Source organism: Mandrillus leucophaeus, unplaced genomic scaffold, assembly GCF_000951045.1.
Source record: "Mandrillus leucophaeus isolate KB7577 unplaced genomic scaffold, Mleu.le_1.0 Scaffold1176, whole genome shotgun sequence".
NCBI lineage: Eukaryota > Metazoa > Chordata > Mammalia > Primates > Cercopithecidae > Mandrillus > Mandrillus leucophaeus.
The window spans coordinates 262,840-287,324 of NW_012100054.1; the positions used below are offsets into that span (position 1 = coordinate 262,840).

Genomic DNA, 24,485 nt, shown 5'->3' on the forward strand with positions numbered 1-24,485 from the left:
CCCCTGCTGATGCATTCTGGGGAATCACAACTAGAGCAAACATCATTTATGCTCTTGGAAGCAAAGAGAAAAATATTAGTGATCATGCCTAAATCAGCAGCAGTTGTCTCTTGAAAGTTGCATAGATTTGATTTATGGTAACTTAAAAAACATCTGAAGCAGGAATGTTAATTAAAAACACCTGAAGTTATTAAAAATCTTAGATTTCCACAAAGTATTTGCAATTTGCTGTTAATGTTTTCATGTTTATGTTTATTTGTAGTGAATTATGAGGTTATAAAAATATTGAAGGTTTCTCTGGTTCTGCTTCTTTCGGGAGAACTATATTTAAATGAACATTGCTTAATACTGCTACAAAAATAATTCAAAATGCTTATTTTAATCACCCCAGATGATCCCCCAAAGATACAGCCATTTATTTACTTGGAGCTCAATAAATCACTTCAGCACACTATAGGAGGAAGCCACTGAAATATTCGCTATGCTTTGAGAACCTCTGTGCTTTGCTGCTGTTGTGACCAGCATATTAAATTGTTGCTATTACTGCTACAATATGAGAATGGCAGTAATGCATGGCGATTAAGAGGATGGGCTCTGGGCCGGGCGCAGTGGCTCACACCTGTAATCCCAACACTTTGGGAGGCCGAGGCAGGCAGATCACAAGGTCAGGAGATCATCCTGGCTAACATGGTGAAACCCCATCTCTACTAAAAACACAAAAAATTAGCCGGGTGTGGTGGCGGTCACCTGTAGTCCCAGCTACTCGGGAGGCTGAGGCAGGAGAATGGCGTGAACTCGGGAGGCGCAGCTTGCAGTGAGCTGAGATCGTGCCACTGCGCTCCAGCCTGGGTGACAGAGCGAGACTCTGTCTAAAAAAAAAAAGAAAAGAGGATGGGCTCTGGAGACCACTGGGATCAGACCCCAGCCTTTCCACTGTGGAACCTGTCAGTGCTGCAGTTTCCTCATTTGTAAAATCCATCTTAAGAGTTACTTTAAAATTCTCTTAAAACCTAATTGTACATAATTTTTTAAAGAAATACTTCCAAATGAGCACTTTACAGAAATATCATGTTGAGTTTGAGGTATTGGCAGAACATCCAGGTAGACATAACAAAGTACATATATAGATACAGAGCTTAGAGTGGGGACTCAGAGGAGGTCTGGGTGGAAATAGGGATTTGAAAGTCATTGGCACATAAAGTAACAGTTAAAACCATGTGATTTTTTTCGAGTAATGGTATTTTCATTGTATATATATTATGTTTATAAATCTGAAATTTGGCAGTTCATTGTTTCTTATAGATAATTTTTATAGATAAGACCTAAGAAAGTACTTCCTCATGTGTACTTTTTTTTTTTTTTGGCAATTCAGGAAAATTTAAACCTAGCCCTGAATTCTGCCTCCGCCATTGGTTGTACAGTGGTCAACATCGGTGCATCAGATCTCAAAGAAGGAAAACCTCACTTGGTCTTGGGACTTCTCTGGCAGATCATCAAAGTTGGCCTTTTTGCTGATATTGAGATTTCCAGGAATGAAGGTAAGATCATTAGAAATATTTGCTGTTCATTGCATGTACTCGCTATGGGAAGAATTTACATTTCGCTGTTTTGCCCTCAGCTCTGATTGCATTGTTAAATGAAGGTGAGGAACTAGAGGAGCTGATGAAGCTTTCTCCTGAGGAATTACTGCTGCGATGGGTGAACTACCATCTGACCAATGCAGGATGGCATACCATCAGCAACTTCAGCCAAGACATTAAGGTTTATACTTAAATGTTCAAATTTGTGACATGAAATAAAGGATGTGGAGTGTAAAAATAAAAGGGGTTCAGACTTAAATTTGAATTAAATTCACAAGAACACTTGGGATAGAAAATGAAAATTTGCATTACTGTGTGAAGTAGATCCCCCAATTATATTCACGAAATATATATTTTCTAAAAACCAGATACATTGGCTTTTAATAAGAACTACAACTGGCTATGAGAGGAAAGAGATGTTAACCTCAACAGATTAAAACACACTTTCTCATTTTATAGGCCACAGATCTGCTAGATTATAATGAGGATGTCAGTCTGTTCATTTGGACTAATAATTCTATCTGTTTACTGGTTTAACACTCTTACTCCCACTTTGTCAATAACCAGCTAACAGGAAATCAGATTATCTGAGGGCACAGTGAATCAGTAAACAAAGGGATCTTAAGGTTTGTGCCTTAACCAGCGTAGCTTAAAACACTTCCCTCTCTACTGGGAGAATCTTGTCAAGGAGACTGTAACTGGCATTTCTGTCTAACGACAACTTTCCCTTGCTTACTGCCTGGATGGGCACTGCCAAGCCAGGGCGCTGTGACTTTCTTCTCTCTGTTTTTTTATGTCCTCCCCTGCCCTGTCCCCTGCCCCCAGAGTAATCAGTGCTGGCTCTAATTCATGTTCCCTCTTTAGCTAGATAACCTTCAGTCAGGTTATCTTTTTCCATAATGGCCTAGAGGACAGTCTCTCAATTTGAAGTGACATTTTATTTCTCTGCTTTCATTCTGAAATCTCTTAAAATTCAGCTAAGCAAACATTTATTCAGCTCTTCCTAAAGGGCATTATGCCCAGGGGATGCAAAGACTCAGCTCTTGAGAAGCTTGCCAATTCTACTCATAGACAAGCATGTACCAGAAGGATATTTCAGTTATCTACTGCTATATAGCAAACTATGCAAAATTTGCTTATAATGAGTATTTCTCATCATTTTGTGGGTTGATGCATCTTGGCTGGGTGGTTCTTCTGCTTCGCACGGTTTTGGCTGGGATTACTAACTTAGTTACGTTCAGCTGTCAGTTGGGCTCATCTGGAAAGTACGCAAAGGCCTCAATCACATGTCTGGTGCCTCAGTGCTCCTCCACAAGGCCTCTCTACATGGTGAGCTCAGGCTTCCTTACAGCATGATAGTCTCAGATAGTTGGACTTCTTATGTAGAGGTTAACTTTAAGACAGAGGAAGCAGAAGCTCTTAAGATTTGGGCTTGGAAGCCCCAGAACATCACTTTCACAGCATTCTCCTAGTCAAAGTGAATCATAAGGCCCGTCCAAATTAAAGAGGACAGAACATAGCTTCTGCCTTTTGATGGGAAGAGTTAATGTATATATGGGGAAGAACCATGATATCCATCTTTGGAGACAATGACATTGGATGATTTAATGGTGTGATCACTGTTTACTTATTGAGGTAGGCAAGGGGTGCTGTGCACTACAGAGGAGTGTTCTTAGTTCATCCTAGAGAATCCAGGGAAGGCTTCCAGGAGATAATACTTGACCTGAATCTTAACTGATGTTGATGCTTGGGTGTGTAAACAGATGGAAAAGTAAGGGAGGGTATCCAGGTGCAGGAAACAGCATTGCTATAAACTCTGAGGTGTGAAACAGGATTGCTTTGAAGCTCTGAAGTGTGAAACAGCATGGTACATTCAGGAACCTACAAGTAATTCTGTGTTATTAAAGTTATTCCATTCTTTGAGATAGAGGCAGTTTCTTCAGTTTGAGCACTTGTTTTCCCTAAATTCAATGATGATTTTATTCATTTTAAAAATGCTATTTCGTGTCTTTCCTTGAAGGACTCGAGAGCCTATTTTCATCTGCTTAATCAGATTGCCCCTAAAGGTGGGGAAGATGGACCTGCCATTGCCATTGACCTTTCAGGAATTAATGTGAGTGCAATTTTTAACTTTAAAAATATATTTTGGTAAAAGAGACATAGAAAATTTACCATTTTTATCATTTTCAGTGTTCAGTTCAGTGGCATGCAGTACATTTGCATCGTTGTGCAGCTATCACCATTATTCATCTCTGCAAACTTTTCATCATCCTGTAGGGAAATTCTGTACTCATTAAACAAAAACTCCTCATTTTCTCCTTCCCCCAGGCCCTGGTAACCACTGTTCTACTTTCTGACTATGAATTTGAATTTGAGTAGGCGGTACAGTCAAATTTAGAGTATAGTTCTCTACAGGCAGCATTCCCCGGTAGAGCCCTCAGCTCTCCATAAAGTTTGGTGCTTTGCTCTATGGAAGATTTTTCCATGCCCCAGACTCCAAACCTCCATGTCAAGCCAACTGGCTGTCATGACAGAAGAAAGGGAACTGCATAATTGTGACCTTGAATATTTGTGGAATCAATCCTACGTTCATGTTTCCCTGGTGCAAGGCAATTGGAACTCACCAGGGTGCTCTTGTGACTGTCAACATATGCCAGGAAAGGAAGCAACAACCTGTTGTTAGATTTTTAAGCAATCAATTATCAGTTTTAGCACCTTATATTTAGAAATATACAAAATAAAAATAGATATTCCTAGTATTTATGGTGTTCCTAGGAAGGACTGGTAACAGATTCTGACCTACCAAACACACTTCCTAGGAATCTCATTCTTTTAGCGTAAGTTATAAATACCAGGGATGGTTCTATCTAAATCCGGATGTCCAGTCTTTTGGCTTCCCTGGGCCACATTCGAAGAAGAATTGTCTTGGGTCACACATAAAATACACTAACACTAATAATAGTTGATGAGCTTAAAAAAAAAAAGTTGCAACAAAATCTAATAATGTTTTAAGAAAGTTTACAAATTTGTGTTGGGCCACATTCAAAGCTGTCCTGGGTTGCATGTGACCCACCGGCCGTGGGTTGGACAAGCTTGAATTCTAAACATTAAAATTTGGTCAGATAATAGATTGTATGAAAATATGTCATGTACTTAAAGTGCAGTATCCGTAACATTTGGTTTTAAAGGCAACTTGAGTCATTACTAATTAATTATATCTCACATTATTATAATGACATATTTCAGAAACAGTACTGCAACGCTCTGTAAAATTTGCAAAGCATTTTAATTAAAAAAATTAGGAACTTAAACTTATGGAAGATTTTGACTATATTCAAAAGAGAACAGACTTAGTATACTAAACTGTCAGGTACTCATCCCTCAGTTTCAACATCTGCCAATTCATGGTCAATCTTATCTCATTTATTCCCTATTTCCCTCCTCTTCTGTATTATTTTGAAGCAAATCTTAGACATTACTTCATGGATATTTCAATATGTATTTCTAAAAGATAAAGACACTTTTAAAGTAAAACCACAATACCTTATCATACCTTAAAAAATTACAACAATCTGTAACATCATCAAAATATCTAGTCAATGTTGACATTTCTACTTGCCTCATAAATGCCATTTTTTTCATAGTTTATTTGAATTAAGACCTAAAATAAGGTCCACATACTGTCTTTATTTGTTTGGTTGGATTTTTTTTTTTAGATGGAGTCTTGCTCTGTCACCCGGGCTGGAGTGCAGTGACACAATCTTGGCTCACTGCAACTTCCGCCTCCTGGGCTCAAGTGATTCTCCTACCTCTGCTCCCTGAGTAGCTGGGATTACAGATGCACACCACCACGTCTGGTTAATTTTTTTATTTTTAGTAGAGATGGAGTTTCACCATGTTGGCTAGGCTGGTCTCAAACTCCTGACCTCAAGTGATCCGCCCACCTCGGCCTCCCAAAGTGCTGGAATTACAGGCATGAGCCACCACGTCCGGCCACATATTGTCATTTTTTGATGTCTACATTGGTAACTTTTCATCGTTGTTTAATTTAATAATCTGTTGCCTTCTCCAATTTCATTTACATGATTAATTATTTTGCAACTGTGGTGCACAGAATTAGGTAGGTTATCTTTGGTCATGATATACTCATATGGGTCTGTGCATACCCATTTTTAAATTTATTTTTGTGTGTGGTGGTTTTGAAATTGTAACAAGCCTCATGAACTCTCAATCTAACAGGAAAACTAAGACCTTGACATTACATTTTCTGTCCAGTTCTTCCCTATTCCATCTCTGTTTCAGCCCAGTGTGGTAACCACAGTCTTGAATCTTGTGTTCACTGTTGTTTTGCTTTTCTTTTTATGTAGTTTCCCTTCATCCAAATGTATCCCTTAAAAAATTAAATTCTTCATTTTACTTTTAACTTCCTTTAAAGTGTATCATGTTATACTTAAATTTCTAGTACTTCTTTTTGAATTTGTGTCTCTAAGAGTTACCCATATTGGATGTCATTGTGTGAATATACAAATTCATTCATCTACTCTCCTGTTCATAGGTATTTGGGTTGTTTCATTTGTTTTCAGGGTTTTGCAATTGTGAAAGGTGCTTTTCGCTATAATTTTAATTTTTAAAATATGTATTTCAACTTGTTTTTCATCAAGAAGAGCCTTCTGGAAATTTCACTCAGTGTACAGTGGGTATGATAACTATGCCTGTTATCCAGAGGGCACTCTACTAGCTGGCCTTGAATAAGTTACGTATAGTGCGACCACTGTGAGCTTACTGATAACAATATTTGAGGATTTTGCTGAGTATTTTAGCAAAAAGGGTAAAATATAACTCAGTTATCCCAGCAAGGAAACTCAGAGACTTTTTTCCCTTTAACTTAAAAGGCATGGAGGCCAGGTGTAGTGGCTCATGGCTATAATCCCAGCACTTTGGGAGGCCGAGGTGGTTGGATCAGGAGTTCGAAACCAGCCTGGCCAACATGGCAAAACCCTGTCTCTACTAAAAATACAAAAATTAGCTGTGCATAGTGGCATATGTCTGTAATCCCAGCTACTCAGGGGCTGAGGGAGGAGAATCGCTTGAACCCAAGAGGCAGAGGTTGCAGTGAGCCAAGATCACGCCACTGCACTCCAGCCTGGGGAACAGAGCAAGACTCTGTCTCTAAATAAATAAATAAATAAATAAATAAATAAAATAAATAAAGGAATGGGTAAGTTGACTTGGAATTACTACACATTTTGATCTTATTTTGAGTTATTATTTGATATATTTGTGGAAAAGTAATTGCTTATAAGTACGTATACCAATAAAAATTATGCCAGTTAAAACTTCAATTGTAACCATTTTTGTTTTATTGTTTAGGAGACAAATGACCTGAAGCGTGCTGGACTCATGCTTCAAGAAGCAGATAAACTGGGCTGCAAGCAGTTTGTTACTCCTGCAGATGTGGTTTCAGGCAATCCTAAACTTAATTTAGCTTTTGTAGCTAATTTGTTTAACACATACCCATGCCTGCACAAGCCGAATAATAATGACATCGATATGAATTTACTGGAAGGTGTGTTCTTTCTGCCTTTCTTTAATTGACTTACTGTATTTATCTTCTATGCTGTTGTCTTACTTCACTGTCAGAGATAGGGGCTGTGGTGGGAAATGCAATTTAGTGTGTGTAGTAGGTGTGTGTATCCATTGAAAAATTCAAATTATGGAAGGTGGTTGCTAGTTTTGGTTAAAAGAGAATGCTGGGGTAAATCTTATCTTTCATTTCTCCATAAGAGGTTAGTGAAAACTATCATACATTTAAAATATTCTCATAAATGATCACATAACAGCTCTACCACCAATATGGACAATGAATTATCTATTAGAATAAAATAATTATTTGTAGGTGTTTTTCTCCTTTGAAAGCTCCAGTTTGACTCTAGTATTGTTCTCTTTTTAATGTTTTTAGTGTACATGAAAAAATTAGTGTTCGTTATTTGTCTTTTGTGTGGTCTATCGTTATCTGTCTCATAATATATAATACTTTCCTGTTTTGCTTCATGAAATGCAGATTTGACCCCTCCTAATGTAGGTACTGTATTTAGTACTTTTCTATACTCTATAAATATATTCATTCTGAATGTTCTTTTTATTAGTACCATTTATTCTTTCCATCTGGGTTGATATTTTATTTTTTGCATTGTTCATGCTGTGTTATTTCTCTCTTAATATGCCCATAGAATGAAACAGAAATAAAACTTAATTAGAATAGCAGAACAAAGCTTTGATTTTATAAAATTTCTACCTAATTTGCCTTCTATAATGATGGGATATGTAGTTGTAAACACATTAGAACTCAATTTTGAGAAGTGGACTTCATGATTTGATGTAAAACCTTTATCCCTCTCCTGTGATAAAATGTATCTTTTATCACAAGTAATCTTTGAAAGGATTAATTTAGGTTCTATAACATATTATTTTGTATCAATTAGCTATGTTATATTTACTGAACCTCACTGAAGCTTACAATATATGAATCATAATGACAAAACATTCTTAATACCCAGTTCTTACTCATTTTTTGTTTCCCAGCCTTTCTTTTTTCTCCCACTCTCACACATACCAACACCCACATTAGTATCAGAACTTAAAGTAAAAACAGTGGCAGTGGTAATGGCAGTTGCTGAAGGGAGAGGCAGTTGTCAGAGGAAGGCGCCAATCTTAAGATTTTTCTGGTTTGGAGAAAGCGGGGATTCTTCTTTGTAGGGAGAATCTGATGTGCAGTATTCATGATCTCAGTGTTCATCCTCTCACATAATTCACACTTACTCCCTTCTTTCCCAGTGAGACAGAATGAGAAATCAATTTCATGGTCTTTTTCTGCTTGACTGCCATAACCAAAGTTCCAATGTCCTTGTCACCTCATAATTACAGTTTTGTGATTAATGAAAGACGCTTCAGATTTAACAAATACATTATTCGAAGAATATGAATAATTCATTCTTCTTGAAGGTCCCATAAAATAAAGATTATATTTTCTATGTAGATATGTAACTGAGAGGGAAAGTAGACAAAAAATGTAGATTTTTCAGCAAAGAGAAATTTAGGGTAAGAGATTAGAACTTGAAAAAAAATAAGCAAAAGGAACACTGCTAAGTTTTATCAGTCTGGAAAATTTCAAAATCCCTCTGTCAGTAGAAGGCATTGTTTAGAGTGGCATATTAAAAAGGATCTGCTTTTTATAGTCACTGAATTCTTGCTAGATATCTTTTCCAACTTGCTCGCTCTCTTATTTTTCATGTTTGAATTCTTTTGCTAGTGTTCAGCATGCTTTTGGAATTTTTCAGTGTGAATAAGATTGCTAAATATTTCCATTATTATTTACTATCTGTTAAGATAACATAGGAAATATTTATCAGTCATCTTTATTTAAAACATATGTATGTCCTCATACATCTGTCAAAAATGTATTTGACTTTGACTGTCATTGGATTATTTTCCTCTGTAAATTTGAGTTTTAATATATCCTTATGAAATTTGAAGCTTGATCTTATCACATCCCAAATTCATATGTTAGTATGTCCTCATTGGCAGAGAATTTTCTCTCTAGAGAATTAAAACACAATTAAATATTAAATCCTCACATCAAATTGAGCCAGATATGTGGGCTCTGTATAGAAAGACCATCTCAGAATTCATTTATGGTTACAGAAGGTACATAGGCCATAAACTATCAGACTTTGTTCAAATCTTAATTCCACTATTTAATCTGAATAACCTCTGTGAGCCTTGGTTTTTTTCATATATAAAACAAGACTAATAAACTTAATTTGAAGAGTTACAGAGCAAGCTAAATGTGATCATGAATGAAAGAATACAGTATGTGTTTATTAATGGTCAGGGAGGGAGGAGGAAAGCACTTCATGTGTCACAGCACATTTATTGAGTGTTAAATATATGTTAATTCCTTTCTTCCCTCCTAGTAGCCTACTTCTAAGATAGTTGTTATTTTTATTGCTATTTTTTTTTTATTTGTAGATGTCAAATTGAGCCTGCAAATGAAAAGAATGTTTTATAGTTCTTTCAGTCTTGTATATCAGCAATTAAGATTTTACTTCTTGAAATTGTATATCAGATCTAGGGGGAAAAAATATTTTACCTTGAAGATTGCTTTAGCTGTCTGTAATCCAGACATTTTCCAATCTGGAATACATATATTTTTGTAATGCTTTACCATGGCTGTTGCACAAATGCATAGTGCCTCTAGCTTTGCGCATTTATGTACCAAGACATTTTGAAACGTTATTAGGTAAATAAATGCTCATTTATAAAATCTATTTTACTTTCCAGGTATCAAAAATTAAAATAATTATATAATCAGTTGAGAATAGGAAGAAATATGAACCCCTGAAGATAGTTTCAGAACTCTATCAAAATGCAAGTTTAGTTATTTTAAAATATTACTTACTGCATCATTAGATTCAACAGAATTTGGATATTTTAATTAAAAATTAAACCAATAAGGCACTGTTAATCTTCATAATTTTAAGACATTTAGATTTTCCTAGATGGAAATAATGTAAAACTTATGTAACTATTAGAAAAAAATATATATATCTTTATGATAGATAGTAATAGAGAAACAACTGAGAGGTAAATCCAAATCGAAGGCATCAAGTTATTGATCACAGTATGTTTATATTTATGTCACTTTGGGGATAGTTCATAGATTTAATTTGTACCTGTTTAATAATTCCTACAACTAAAGCTGGCATGGATTCTGGAAATATTTAGTTTAGCTTGGTTCTTCTTAAAAAAAGATTATCATGTAGACTGTTTATTATAAAGTGGTGGTAGCAGATACAACAGACTGATCAGTTACCTTTTATGCAGACCAGAGGGAATAAAATTTAAGCAAGAAATTATAGGGCTATATAATAGAGCAATAATTAAAGCAGATTCTGGGAAAGCTGTTAGATAATGGCATTAAAACCACATGAAACTACAGTGAGTAGATTATTTCCTGAACAGTTGGCACAAATAATAGAATTCTTTAGCTCTGACAAGGCTTGGGTTCCTGTCCTGGGTGTGCAGGTTTATACAGTCTTTGGCACTCAATGTGAAGATGACTGTTGCAATGGCTCTATACGAATGAGCCCCTGGAACGCAGATGATTATAGATTTATGTGCCAAATTGTCACATGGGCCAAAATCTAGAGTGACTTGAACTTGCCTATAACTTAGAATTGAGAGGTATGAATGTTTCAGTTTTTCAGGAGTCTGGTGATAAGATATAAATTGGGTCGTTCCACTGTCCACTACCTTTGCTGAAGAACAAATACTCATGATAGTTACTTAGGACTATTAGCCATCAGGAGATGACTAGAAGGCAGACAGTAGTAGAACCAGCCCACATTCCTGCTCACTTTGTGGTATACCATAACCCACATTTTCCTTAGAGATTATGTAAGCACTGTTATGAAGGGAATGCTCAGGGAGGTAGGGTTAAATAACAGCACCTGAAGGAGTTATCTCCTTGAGTAGATCTTTGAGGTCCAGAACTTACTATGACGAAATGTGTCTTTCTCTTATCAATCTGTATTGGGTCTGTGTTCCTTATGTATTTTCAGTAATGACAATCTAAACTAACTCAGGAAGCCTGTAAAATAGTTATACTCCCTTCATTGTGTGTTTTTATATTTACCTGTAATCTCCTCTGCCCTTCATTGTGTGGTGTAAAGTGTAGTTTGTGTGCTGGGAAACTTTCCTGTGTAAAACCATAATTTGTACAAATTTAGAAACCCTGAATCGAGAAAGGTATAACTTTTCTATTTGTGTTTAATGTGCTAATGTTACCCTGACTGCTAAAAGATTTTATTTTTATTAATGTTTAGCGAATCCCTTTTGCATCTAATCATAATTATAGACCACAGAAGTGTATCTGTTATTTCTAGGCAGAGAAACCCATGGCTCAGTACTAGTTCACAGACATCAAAGGGAATCTAGAAGAAGAGATTTAGAGCAAATGGAGGCTTCCTAGATAGTAGGAAAGAAGGGACTTTGGCATTAAGAGACTTTTTTTCTCCCTTTAAAGAAACTGTAGTATCTAAAGAACCATGGCAAGGTAGGTTTGATCAGTTTGTACCTGCTAGAATGGTTTAACATATAGTTCCTGGTTCCTTTTGTCCTGAGTCATCAGTGTGAGCTTGTGTCTACTCTAGGAGAGAGCAAGGAAGAGAGAACATTTCGGAACTGGATGAATTCCTTAGGAGTCAACCCATACATTAACCATTTGTACAGGTAAATATTTTATTGTGCTTCAGCTGTACTGTCAGGGTCAAACTCTTCAAGTTTCAAACTGTAGGCATGTTTAAATGGAACATTTTCTCAAGTCGCAAGAATTTTAGCCAAATTTTAGAGTTTCAGGATGCTGGGAATTGGCAATACAATGGATTTTAAAAGAAAGTTACTATTCAAAAAAGGAATAATAGTTATTTTTTGATGATATATATAAATCAGTAAAGATAATCCTTACTCTTTTATAGTTATTGATCATAAAAATAATTTCACTTTATCAGAGTAACAGTAATAACTGATAAATTGTTATGTTTTTATTGTCATTTTTCATTTATTTCTGCCAAAACCTCAATTATTCCATAATTTATGTGTATATTTTTTCTAATTTGTAAAAGTAACTTGTTTTCCTTGAATAAGTGTTGTAGCTTATCTCATTCTTTCTTGTTTAAAAATGATAACACATTATTGGCATTAGTAGGGCTAAGAAAATATTTCACTAAATCAATTCCTGGGCTAACGATGCATCTTTCTAAGTGTGGATGAGAGGGAACCGTTCTTCTCTCTTTATTATACAGTCTACCAGCCTGCCTTAATAAAATGCAAAAGAAGCCAACTTCAGCTAGTTGTATTTTTTTTTTTTTTAGAAAAAAGTTCTAATTAACTAAATGTATTAATAATTTACATACCCAAGAAACTCCTTAAAGAAGATTGTCACAACAGGCCAAGTTCACTGGCTCACTGAGGATTTATGATGCTGTAATTTCTGCTGCTTGGTGTTTATTCACAATGTTCTTTAAAATTGAAAACCAGTGTTACCTTATTATGGTAACTGGCTTTGATTGTGATAGACCCATATTTGTAAAGCTCTTGAAGAGTGTGTAAATTTCAGTTAGATGAGAGGAGATATATGTCAATTAGACCAGAGCTCCTGTTACAGTAGCAGGGAAGTTAAAACACAAATATTGAAGGCGAGGAGGGGTCCACTTTTTATGGACTGATTTGAAAGAATGTCTCTAATACATAGTCAAGAGAAAAGAATAACAAGGTCTAGTATGATCCCATTTTGTTTACAATTTGAGTGTGTAGTATTTGTATTCGAATTTTAAAAGAAAATCTAGAGAGGTACATAGCAAACTGTATGTAGCCTGGGTAGTAGGAGTAGAGAACAGTAAGGAGACTATTATTATTATTATTATTATTTTATTTATTTATTTGAGATGGAGTTTTGCTCTTGTTACCCAGGCTGGAGTGCAATGGCATGATCTCGGCTCACCACAACCTCCGCCTCCCGGGTTCAAGTGATTCTCCTGCCTCAGCCTCCCGTGTAGCTGGGATTACAGGGATGTGCCACCATGCCCAGCTAATTTTGTATTTTTAGTAGAGATGGCATTTTTCCATGTTGGTCAGGCTGGTGGCGAACTCCTGACCTCAGGTGATCTGCCTGCCTCGGCCTCCCAAAGTGCTGGGATTATAGGCGTGGGCCACCGCGCCCAAGACTTTTAATCTTAGTAACTTAAACATGATTGTATTTTTTTGAACCATGAATATGTATTTTTCTATAATTAAAGAGTAATCTTAAAAACAGCAGATTAAGATTTGCTGATACTCATGTAATTATTTCATAAATATCAGGAACACTAGATTCTATCATTGACAGTGGAGAAGAGAATTGCCCAAACCTTTTAGCTAAAGATATCTGAAGAATATCTTTATTCAAGAAATACCAGCATAGGGCTTCTGAGCATATAGTATTTTTTCTTGGGAAAAGAACTGTTACTTTCAGAAAATTCTTTAACATAATCTTAGAGAACCATCAGATGCAGAAGAACACTAGGTGGACATCTAGTTGACACTGGAACCATGTCTCCATAGAATTGTGTCTGCATCATATTCCTAAACCCACCCCCAAGAATTTTTAGGTTCCTGCCTATAGTATAGCCAGCCCAAACCAAAACAGCTAGATTTTCCCTGAAAATTCTCTTCTCTAAAATGTTATGAATATATTTCAAGAACTATTAGTCCTAGAGTTTTTCTATGACCAGTTGGTTCTAGAACTCATCTTGAAGTCTCTGGAAATCATTTAAACTCTCTGGGCCTCAGTTCTATTTGCAAAATAATAATAATACCATACTAGACAGGAATAAGAATGAATTCATTTAAAGTAAAGAAGAAAAATACATGAAACAGGTAAGATTCCAGAACCTGTAGAAATACTTTAGTGATTCTTTTTTTATACAGAATGTTTCATGTGCCTAAAGATAATCTACTCAGATCTTAATTACCTTCATATCAGACTTTCTCCCTCTATCACCTAGTACTGGGCCCAGCTGCCTTCACTGCCATGTGGTGTGTGCTCAGAGAATGCAAAGTAATTTAATATGAACCTTAGCAAAACATAACTCATTGGACAAGCTGTTGGAGGAGAAAAGTCATGTAATACATCACCAAGCTAGCAATTTAAAAAATCAGTTGCTATTGCTTTATGTCCTTAGCATACTGCATTAAAAATAGACTAAACAGGCATACACTAACCTTCTCAGGAGAACATATTTTTCTGAATCCAAAGTAGTTAATATTTTTACTTCGAGAATTCCTACTTGTTCATAAGTTCCTTCTTCTTAACCTTCATTCCTGAACACAAACGGCTGCCTACTGAGTAGCTATTGTGATTTTCCTATAATTATTTTTAAGTTAAAAAATAATGTATAAATAATACATGAACTTATTCTTACTGGACAAGTTCCAGAAAGTATGTAAGTATATAGAATAAAATAAAACATTCCACCCTTACTCTCTCGTACTCCCCTTTTCCTGACCTCTTTCTTTACCTAATAGAGGTAATTGCTATTAACTGTCCTTAGCATGTATAGGTATATAACCACATTTGACTCTAAATTTTTTTAAATAAATGAGATCAAATTGTATGAAATGTTGTGCCATTTGTTTTTTAAAGTTTGATATGTCTTGCAAAGCTTTTCATATCAATACATAGAGATCTACCTCATGTCTAATGGTGGCCAAGGAGTTTATAGTATAGTTTACTCAACAGCTCCCTACTGCCAGGCAGTTAAGTTGTTTCCAAATTTATAAATACTGTGGCAATGAATGTCCTTGGATGTATATACCTTTGTAAATATTTATGTAAACATTTTAGACAGATTCTTAGACTGGAAGTTCTGGGTCAAATGATATGTTCTGTCATTCTTTAAGGATTAAATGACTTATATTCTTAAAGACATAAGTCTGTCTCCAATGTACTTAATACAATTAGGTAGTACCCAACATTTCCTCCTCCTTTATCTGCTTTTCCTTCCTGTTTTAGTGACCTCACAGATGCTTTAGTGATCTTTCAGCTCTATGAGATGATCCGAGTGCCAGTCAACTGGAGCCATGTCAACAAACCTCCTTATCCTGCCCTTGGAGGGAACATGAAGAAGGTGAATGAAATAATGGCCATGTATATAGTGTTATTGTTCTGATATAAAACAAAGAATTTAGAGTTTCATGAAGTTGAATGAAGTGTACTCTGTCCCCACAGTTCTGATTCAGACCAAAATGTGTTAAGCTTAATAGCCTTTTTACAAGTTTGCTTTAATAAATGCAAAGATGAAGGCAATCCCTGTAGTCAGACACTTTATATAACTGTTTTCATCTTTATCAAGTCATAGTACTTAATGTTCTTTGAGATGTACTGTAAATGTATTCTTATTTTACAATTGGTATAACTTGCTGAATTTTTATCGGTTATCCACTCATTTATTCAACAGTATTTATCAATTACCTGATACCTGTACAGGGTTATGCAGGATATAACAAAAAGTATAAAGTATGGAGTTGGTCCTCAGGAAAGCCTAAATAAATTAGGGAAATATGTGTGCAAACAACTACAATATGGTACATGGTAAACAAAAGTGAATATTATGATTTCTAGGGAAGAAAGTTGAAGAGCTACTGAAATAGTAATAGCAAAATGGGAATGACACATGAGTGAACAATTCATAGAAAAATAATGATGAATAGTAAACATACGAAAAGCTTTTCACCCAGAATAAAGAAATGCAATTTAAAACAAGAAACTATTGAACTGCATCCAATGTTAGAGGAAGTATTCATTTGTATAATCTTTCTAAAACCAGTTTGGCAATACATACTAATCTTCCAAAAAATTCTTTGACCTAATTTCACCTTTTTCCAGCTATCCTGATGAAAAAATCAGAAAGACACAAAGTTGTGTGGCAAAATGCTAATCATAGCAGTGTTTATACAGCACACAAGAAAACAACCCAGTTATTCAATAAAGGGTTAATAAAATTGACACACTCATAAGATGAAGTAAAATGTGCCATTAAGAATAGTGTTTGACAGGAACAGAAAACCAAACACTGCATGTTCTCACTCATAAATGGGTGTTGAACAGTGAGGACACAGGGACACAGGTAGCGGAACATCACACACCCAGGCCTGTCAGGGGGTGGGGGGAAAGGGGAGGGAGAGCATTAGGACAATACCTAATGCATGCGGGGCTTAACACCTAGATGATGGGGGCCAGACGCAGTGGCTCATACCTGTAATCCCATCATTTTGGGAGGCTGAGGCAGGTGGATCACGAGGTCAGGAGTTCGAGGCCAGCCTGGCCAATACAGTGAAAATACAAAAATACAAAAAAATACAAAAATACAAAAAATTAGCTGGGCATAGTGGCGGGCACCTGTAATCCCAGCTACTCGGGAGGCTGAGGCAGGAGAATGGCTTGAACCGGCGGAGGTTGCAATGAGCCGAGATGTGCCATTGCACTCCAGCCTGGGTAACAGAGCGAAACTCCATCTCGAGGAAAAAAAAAAAAAAACCTAGATGACGGGTTGATGGGTGCAGCAAACCACCATGGCATATGTATACCTATGTAACAATCCTGCATGTTCTGCACGTGTATACCAGAACTTAAAGTATAATTAAACAAAGAAAAAATATTGTTTTAGTAATAGTGGTATGGAAATGAGCAGGACACAAAATTATATATATACATAATATGAATCTAATTTGTTTAAAATACATAACACACACAGAGATGCATTCAAAAGGGACTTTGGGTTTTTCACGTCTATAGAATGAAAATGTATTTATAGACACTGTAATTTTTAAAGAAAAAAATTTAAAAAGACCTTTAAAGGGAAATATATCATAATATTAAAAGTAGTTAAATGTGTGGTATAATTATAAAGAGTTATATTTTTCAGCATTCCTAGTCATTGGACTGCCTGCATTTTTAATTTCATTTGATTTGCATATAATTCTTTTCATGGGAGTAGAATTCAGAAAATTTTATTGACTAATTTCATGTAAGTTTTTTTCTCCAAAATTCTGAGTGCAAAATGTAACAGGAAAACAGAAATTAACCATTCATTATACCTGGAATTTTAATGTGAACTACAAATAAATACATATGTCACAAATGAATCATATGCAGAATACTTTTTCAACAAGTATAGAATGAAACATAAAGCCTGAAATAAATTCAAGATGTTTAAAAAATGAAGAAGCAGTACTTTCATGACACAGTATCACAGGGAATTACTTTATGGAATTATTTTATGGAATTTGGGCAATAATCAATAGATGTCACTTTCCTTCGGTTACAAAGTTCTTAAAGCTGCACCGTTAAAATAGCCTTTCTTCATTATTATAATTATTATTTTTCAGACAGAGTCTTGCTGTGTTGCTCAGGCTGGAATGCAGTGGCGTGATCTCAGCTAACTGCAAGCTCCGCCTCCCAGGTTCATGCCATTCTCCGGCCTCAGCCTCCTGAGTAGCTGGGACTACTGGCACCTGCCACTACGCCCAGCTAATTTTTTTGTATTTTTAGTAGAGACGGGGTTTCACCGTGTTAGCCAGGATGGTCTTGATCTCCTGACCTCGTGATCTACCTGCCTCAGCCTCCCAAAGTGCTGGGATTACAGGCATGAGCCACCATGCCTGGCCGCCTTCTTTATTTTTAAGTATTTATTTTCACTTGAACCCTTGTGTCCCATTACGTAACTCTTCTCATTGTCCAAATGATCTAAGCTTCATTTTTGTCCAAAGCATTTAAAGTACTTGGTAATTGATATAGTTTGGCTGTGTCCTCACCCAAATCTCATCTTGAATTGTACTCCCATATTCCCATGTGTTGTGGGAGGGACCCAGTGGGAGATAATTTGAATCATGAGGGCAGTTCCCCCATACTGTTCTCATGGTAGTGAATATGACTTAGGAGATCTGATGGTTTTATCAGGGGTTTCCGCTTTTGCATCTTCCTCATTTTCTCTTGCTGCCGCCATGTAAATAGTGCCTTTTGCTTCCCACCATGATTCTGAGGCCTTCCCAGCCATATGGAACTGTAAGTCCAATTAAACCTCTTTTTCTTCGCAGTCTTGGATATGTCTTTATCAGCAGCGTGAAAACGGAACTAATATAGTAATCATTTCTTCCGTTAACCCTGTGAGACTGCACTCCAAGTTTTTCTTGCTTTCTTTGTGCTCATTCTTACCTTTCATAGGTTCTTCATCTTTTAGCCTGACAACTCAGTATTTCCAAGGCCTGGTTCTTGGCCCAAAGGTCTTAACTTCTACATTTACACCCTCAGGGAGCAGATCTGTTTTTAGGGTTTTAAGTACAGGCTGAGCATCCCTTATCCAAAATACTTGGGACCAGATGTATTTCAGATATTGGAATATTTGCAGTATGCTGGTTGAACATCCTTAAGCTGAAAATCTGAAATGCTCCAATGAGCTTTTCTTTTGAGTATTGTGTTGGTGCTCAAAAAGTTTTAGAGTTTGGAGTATTTTGGATTTTTGGATTTTCAGATTAGGGATATTCAACCTGTACTACCATACACATGGATTACCTCTAGGAACCTAATTTCTTATTCCTTCTCTAGTTTGGTACCTCTCTAGATCTCTTAGAAGTGTTCTGCCAAATTTGGAACCAACTATTGCCAATAAATAGAATATATGCTTTCCCTTATGTTAGCACCTGTTTCCAGTTTCTCTTTCAATGCTGGTCATATCAGTATGTTCTTAGGCCTCTATACAAGCAACCCTGAACTCCTTTCTCGCCATCATTTCCCTTAGGAACTTTGGTATAACTGTAAAGCAGATGGCTCTTCATTGAAACACATTTGATTACTGCAGTTTGCTATAAAATTCTCCCACTGAAATGGGTGTCCATGGTAAATACGCTGGCTTTTTACTCTCCTGTACACAGTGTTAAGTAATTCAAGTGCTAATGTTATTTTCCATAAATTAGGAATCTATTCTGTTTTTTAAAATCGACATTCTTATAGCATATATTTCTTTTAAGCGGTCTAAGCCTATAATTTAATATGATTCCAAACAATTTTTTGAAATATTATCTCTGCATTAAAAAACTCTTTAAAAATTTTTTTAGAAATAGGGTTTCACTATGGTGCCCAGGCTGGAGTGCATGCTATTCACAGGCATGATTATAGCACACTACAGCCTTGAACTCCTGCCCTTAAGTGATCCTCCTGCCTCAACCTAAGTAGCTGGACTACTGGCATGCCACCACACCCAGCTTCTCCTTGGATTTTAAAAAAATGAATACATATCAAACATTTTATTCAATTTGTGAAGTGAGCCAGGCAGATGTTATAGCAGGCTCAAAGATCTTCCATTTTTATTTGTAGTAAATTGAACTTTGGGAATTTGGATTCTCTTTTTTAAAGAACAATAACCATATATTTGTAAAAATTCTTTCATTAGCTGTCTCACATTTCCTGGAAATATTTTCTTACTATTGGGGAAAAATGTATCTATGCACCTTAGATTAGACTATTTTGTAATGGTGCCTTAACTAACTTTTGGAAGAAAATTAAGAAAAATAGTGTTCTCCTTTTAAATGTTTATTCCAAAAAGTACTTAGTGTAAGCACTTTTGTTCCTACTGGTGATAAGATTATGAGAGCTTATAATTTCACTGGAGCAAAAAGACTCAGATACATAAGAATTTATAAGTTCTGATATAAGAAACACAGCACTAGATGATGGAGATAAAAAACCCTATTGACTCCAGGATAGACAAAAAAAAGTGTTAGAGAAAGGACCCAGCTGGACCTATATCACTGGAAAGAAGTATGTGTGTGTGGTTGGGGAGGGTAAACAATTTATTAGGTGTTTATGTATCAGATTCTTACTTTAGGCAGGGCATTGTGCTGGAAGTGGATAGATTGGTGCATGAAAAAATTTTTGTCCTTTAGAAGAAGCTTATACTATAGTTGTTGAAAGGAAACACATAAAAGGCTAAGTATAAGTAGAAGATGGTGCATAAGCATTACAAAATAAGCATTCTTAGGAGTTCAAGCAAAGGATAGATCATTATTAGCTGGTACAGTTAAGGTTAAGCCTTTATTGAAGAAAGGGGCCAAAAGCTGAATTTCAGAGGATGAGTAAGATCTGGGTAAAGAATATTGGAGATGAAGTTAGATTCTTAATAAAACAATTACTTTCTTCTCTTTTTTTAAATTTTAAATCTAAACAAAACATCATCTATTACTTCATTAAAGGAAAGCAAGAAACCTTGTCTTTTAGTCACAGATGTACCACTAATAAGCTATTTCATCTTGGATAGTCAAGAAAATTTTTTTTTGAGACAGAGTTTTTTCTCTGTTGCCCAGGCTGGAGGGCAATGGCGCGATCTTGGCTCACTGCAGCCTCCACCTCCCAGGTTCAAGTGATTCTCCTGCCTCAGCCTCCTGAGTAGCTGGAATTACAGGCACCCACCACCACGCCTGGCTACTTTTTGTATTTTTAGTAGAGATGAGGTTTCATGTTGGCCAGGCTGGTCTCGAACTCTTGACCTCAGGTGATCCACTTGCTTCGGCCTCCCAAAGTGCTAGGATTACAGGCATGAGCGACCACGCCCGGCCTGGATAGTCAAGACTTTTAGAATAGGAGGGGATCTTAAAACTTTCCAGCCAGTTGTTCCTCTATTTAGGTTAACCCACTCAGTGCTTTAAATCTTCAACTATAAAATGGAAATAATTATGTCCTTGCTTTCCCTGGGTTATTATTATGAAATTGGTCATATAAATTTAAGGTGTCATCATAACTGTTTTTCAGATGGCTGAACTAGGCTGGTGTATTCAGGAGATATGTTTTTAAAAATCTGTTTTATACCCAAACTTTTACTTATTTATAGATTGAAAACTGTAACTATGCAGTGGAACTTGGGAAGAACAAGGCCAAATTCTCCTTGGTTGGCATTGCTGGGCAGGACCTAAATGAAGGGAATTCAACACTTACCCTGGCATTGGTATGGCAGCTGATGAGAAGGTAAAGGCTGATATGTTGGTACCAACACTGCCTGTTTCCTCCAACAAGTAATCTGAACTAAACTTTTAGCTATTTTTGAACAATAATGAACACAGAAGAAATATACAATGTAAAATATTTTAATTTTTAAAGGATTTACTGTTGATTATGGTTTTTTTGTAAATTATATTTTATTTAAAAATGGGTCAATATCCAGAAACACTATCACTTTTATTAATGCCTCTTAAAAATGGCTTCATAAGGAATTGCTTTAAGTTTTAAAACTACCATGTAGTAGTTTTTGTTTCTGATTAATGAGGTTTGTAACTTTGGAATGTAACTGGGTGCAAGTGCCAGACTAAAATTAGAAATATTTGTTAGAACTGAACTGTTCCTTAAGTATTTATCTAAGCATTGATATAAATTATGTGAAAGCAAATTTTACCCTTTTCAGTCTCAAATATACATCTTTTCTGTTGCAGGTACACATTGAATGTGTTATCAGATCTTGGAGAGGGTGAAAAAGTAAATGATGAAATTATTATTAAATGGGTCAATCAGACTCTTAAAAGTGCAAACAAAAAGACTTCTATTTCCAGCTTCAAGGTAAGCAAGAGTCTTAAATTTCTTTCTTTTTCCGTTGCTATAGGAAGGAATTTTTTTCTGTTTTGAGACGGAGTGTCGCTCTGTCACCCAGGCTGGAGTGCAGTGGCACGATCTCGGCTCACTGCAAGCTCTGCCTCCCGGGTCATTCTCCCGGGTCATCATTCTCCTGCCTCAGCCTCCCAAGTAGCTGGGACTACAGGTGCCTGCCACCACGCCCGGTTAATTTTTGTGTGTGTGTTTTTAGTAGAGACAGGGTTTCACCATGTTAGCCAGGATGGTCTCGATCTCCTGACCTTGTGATCTGCCCACCTCGGCTTCCCAAAGTGCTGGGATTACAGATGTGAGCCACCGCGCCTGGCCAGGAATGAATTTTTATTGGAAATTACATTGGTTTGGCTTAGAATTATATTGATGTTGTATGTCAGAAACATGATTTATGAGTTTAGGCATACTAATTATTTGGCATGTGTAAACTTGAAATATTCAGTTTTAATTACTAAATTTTTGATTGGTTGTCCAGTTAAGTATAAATGCAGGTTAATATTATCTGACTCTGGTAATCTAATCTTAAAAAATAAACAGAATAGAGCCAAAAAAAATCCAGTTATCAAATGAAAAAGATAAGAAGCCATTGTTTATATAGGACCTATAATGTTTTGTGCTCCCTAGCAGCAGTCTCAGAATTGTATTGACATCATTTCCAAGGCATAACAGAGCCAGCCAAACCGATCCAAGTGGGAATTGAGAAAACTGGTAGGAAAAAAAAATCTTGTCATCTGGCTTCATAATGGCACTTAACACTCACTTCCGAGCATTTGTGGATGATTCATGAAGCACTCAAAATGTAATCTGTACATACCTACCCACTAATTTTCATGCATTTCCATTGTGTTTTGCTTTTGCATGCAAGCCGATGTTAGCTACAAATAAGCATGTCTGCTTGTACACATTCATTCAGTGAGCCTTGTGTTTGTGATTTTATTATGTGTGAAAAACTGCAATCAATTTGTTTTTTACTGAAATAAAGTACAAAGAGATGAAACACTAAGCTATCCTAAGAGATATCTACCCATTTTTATTTCTCTCTTTGCCCTTGCTTTATATGCTTAACAACATTACAAAGTGAAAGAAATGTCAGAAATTTATCAATTCAATCTTCTCATGTTTGCCAAAAACTGAGGCCCAAGGCGGTTTTAACAGGACAGCTGGATATTGGCAGAGATGTTGCCTGAGTCCTAGTTCAATTGCTTTTTTTTTTTTTTTCTTTTTCCTTTTCTATCTTGGAAGAAACTAATGACACTGAGTTTTTGTTACTTCTTATTTTTTTTTTGAAGTAATTTTCAATCCATGATTTGTCTCTCTGTGTTTTAGACATAGAACACAAAAATATAAAATAGCAATGGGCATTGTATTATAAAATTCTCTAATTGGCAGTTATTCTTTAAAATTGTTATGTTGAAATTATATGCATTTGCACATTAATTTATAGAAAATATTAAGCATGTATATAGCTAATACAATAGAAAATATTTAGGAGCAAATTAATATTTATTGAGTTCCTATTAAGTAACTTTTCTAAGTAAAGAAAAGGGTATAAAGTATAGGAAATTAATTTGGCCCTCAGAGTGTTCACCATTTATTTTAAAGACAAAGATTGTATAACTGAGAAGGTAACAATACTATAGAGTAAATGACAAAATTCAAGTAATACAACTAATATTGTGGATGAAAAGTTTGATCATTTCCAATTGAATGGTCAGTGAAGAGCCGATAAAGACAGCTGGATTTGAACATCATAGATGGCGGGAGGATTTGAATTGGTGGAGAGAAAGGGGGATAACAAACTTAGAAGGGTCCATCTTGAATAAAGGCATGTCTAAGAAAGTTAGGAGAAATAGGATGGTTCCTAAGGGATGTTGTGCAAGACATAAACTGGGTCAAGATTGTGGAGGATTTTGGCCTAAATAAAGGATATTGAGTAAAGGGGGTAATAAGAAAGGCAATTATTTTAGGAATACTAATCTGCACGTGGTGAACAGGATGGGGAGGGAGAATAGTGTAACTGCAAGGACAGTGCAGAAGAATTCAAGGCAGTACTCAAGGTGTGAAGTAATAAGGGGTTTGGGGCTGGGAATGGAAATGGTAAGATTAGAAAGCTATAAGTTATTGCAAAAGAAGAACTAGGATTTGGCTTCCTGATTTGGGGAAGAAGAAGGGAGGGAAGAGCCAAAACTCTTGATGTTTTGGGCACGGGTAACTGGAAAACAGATAACACTAATAGAAATGGGGATGTCATGAGGTACAGCTTCTTCCTGGAAAAGGTGATGAATTCAGTTTTAGGCTTGAATTTGAGGTAATTTTAGGAAAATGGGGGCAGTGAAAGGAGACATTAAAACTGGAAAGACAGACTTGGTGATCAGTTGAATAAAAGAGTTGAGAAATGGGAGTGCATAAACCTTTTAAGGGAGAGCAACCATAGAGAACAGCCGACTTGAGAGTTTGGCTCTACTTAGAACTGAGGTGGCAGAAACATCGCAAAAGTGCTTGGCATTTTGCATATGCTTAATGATAAAATCTTTAAAGAGAGCACAAATAGTGAAGAAATGAGGCAGTGAATGCTAAAACATAGTTGAGGTGAGGGAGGCTTTTTTCCAGCTACAGAAGTCATTATGTTTGAAGGCTATATTAAGTGGTACTAGCAGAAAAAA

General features: G+C 36.1%; 1 protein-coding gene across 2 annotated transcripts in view; it reads left to right on the plus strand.

The window, feature by feature from the left end:
- Positions 1-24,485, plus strand: part of PLS1 (plastin 1) — a 110,671-nt gene that overhangs the window by 79,815 nt on the left and 6,371 nt on the right. For both annotated transcript variants that reach the window (XM_012001257.1, XM_012001265.1), the window contains exons 7-14: positions 1,373-1,538; positions 1,619-1,761; positions 3,601-3,693; positions 6,951-7,146; positions 11,792-11,870; positions 15,190-15,304; positions 21,059-21,192; positions 21,654-21,777. In XM_012001257.1, the coding sequence (XP_011856647.1) occupies positions 1,373-1,538; positions 1,619-1,761; positions 3,601-3,693; positions 6,951-7,146; positions 11,792-11,870; positions 15,190-15,304; positions 21,059-21,192; positions 21,654-21,777 (1,050 nt within the window). The remainder of the gene's footprint in view (positions 1-1,372; positions 1,539-1,618; positions 1,762-3,600; positions 3,694-6,950; positions 7,147-11,791; positions 11,871-15,189; positions 15,305-21,058; positions 21,193-21,653; positions 21,778-24,485) is intronic.